General features: G+C 33.3%; 1 protein-coding gene across 1 annotated transcript; it reads left to right on the top strand.

Moving 5' to 3' along the window:
• The first annotated feature begins 470 nt into the window (after positions 1-470).
• On the top strand, positions 471-1,421 carry LOC127251056 (ethylene-responsive transcription factor ERF098-like). Its single transcript, XM_051274614.1, has one exon. It carries the CDS (start codon positions 822-824, stop codon positions 1,215-1,217), a length of 396 nt encoding a protein of 131 aa, XP_051130571.1. The 5' UTR covers positions 471-821; the 3' UTR covers positions 1,218-1,421.
• The last annotated feature ends 265 nt before the right edge of the window (positions 1,422-1,686 follow it).

The raw sequence follows: 1,686 nt of genomic DNA on the forward strand, positions 1-1,686 counted from the left end.
TTGTGTAATATATTGTAAGTTGTAAGAGTATTTGTAATGTTAGGTAGATAGTACAATTACTAAAAGAAAAAAGAAATGAATACTTTGTTATGGGACGGACTAAAATGGAAAAATAGATACATTGTTATGGGACGGAGGGAGTACTATTATTCATATGAATTAATTATTATTATTATTATTATTATTATTATTATTATTATTACTCGATCTGTCTGTCTCTAACGATCACATTTACTTTTTGTATTATTTTACTTAATATTGAAAATATTTTACATTTGTATAATTTTGTATACAAATATTATTCTATTAGTATTATAAAAAACTAATGAAAATATTTTTATAATTTTTTTTTAATTTTTAAAATATTTTAATATAATAATTAATATTTAAAAATCAATATTAAAAAAATAAATAAGACAGAAAATAATATTTTTACGACGTAGAAACTTACAATCTAATAATAACAAACTAGGTCGAGCAGTTTGCACGACCAATGCATAAAGTGAGCCTCCAAAGCCACCACATTGACCGGTCTACATACATTGCACACACACACACACACCAATTTTCCTCTACTGGTCTACCTGGTAGAACCTTCTATATCCACGTGGCATCACCATACTACCACAACATCGTCCACGTGGCATCAAATTCCCACCACACGACTGTCCACGTCGGATCTTCTTGACCGTTGTTTTGTCGTCTTCCTACTCCCCCTCCTACCCAAATATAACTACTACCACACTGCCACCTCACTTCCTTCTTACACCAACAACATTAACCTATCATCATCTCATTCTCATCCAAAATTAACCTCAAAAATGGACGGCGGCGGCGAAATCAAATTCCGCGGCGTCCGGCGGCGGCCGTGGGGGAAGTACGCGGCGGAGATACGAGATTCCGGCAAGAACGGCGCACGTGTGTGGCTGGGGACGTTCGGCACGGCGGAGGAAGCCGCCAGAGCCTACGACCGCGCCGCCTACTCTATGAGGGGACATTTGGCTATCCTTAATTTTCCCGAAGAGTACAACCTGCCTAGGAGCTCCTCCCATTTTATCAATTCCGGCGGCGCTGCCACGTCAGCTTCCGCCAGCTCAGCATCGCAGCGCAGCACAGAAGGCCGTAATGGCGGACAGGTTTTTGAATTCGAGTGCTACGATGACAAGTTGCTGGAGGACCTTCTTGATTACACCAAATATGGCAAGAATAGGGGCTGATCGATTATAATCGATTTTTTTTAAAAAAAATTAATTATTTTATTGAAATATATATATAAAAATCCATTCATCAGTTCAAGAACATATATATATATAATTATTTAATGCATATGACATTTCAATTTTAAGTAGTAATTATCTCTGCGAGCAAACGTAAGTCCTAGAATATACATACATATATATTTATCATAATAAAATATACTTTCTCCGTTTCAGATATTTTGGGATTATTACCGTAGATATGAGAATTTATATAAAGTATAATTAGTAGGTAATCAAGAAATGTATTAGTAAAAAAAATTACTAGTATTATTTAGTAAAAACAATTATAAGTTAAGATTTACCGTAGATACGAGAATTTATATAAAGTATAATTAGTAGATAATTAAAAAAATATATTAGTAAAAATAATTACTAGTATTATTTAGTAAAAATAATTATAAATTAAGATTAAGATAAATAAATAATT

This window comes from Andrographis paniculata, unplaced genomic scaffold, assembly GCF_009805555.1.
Source record: "Andrographis paniculata isolate CXL003 unplaced genomic scaffold, ASM980555v1 Contig11END, whole genome shotgun sequence".
NCBI lineage: Eukaryota > Viridiplantae > Streptophyta > Magnoliopsida > Lamiales > Acanthaceae > Andrographis > Andrographis paniculata.

Bases quoted from the DNA above. Each gene is read 5' to 3' on its own strand.
- LOC127251056 (XM_051274614.1), top strand. From the start codon at position 822: ATGGACGGCGGCGGCGAAATCAAATTCCGCGGCGTCCGGCGGCGGCCG.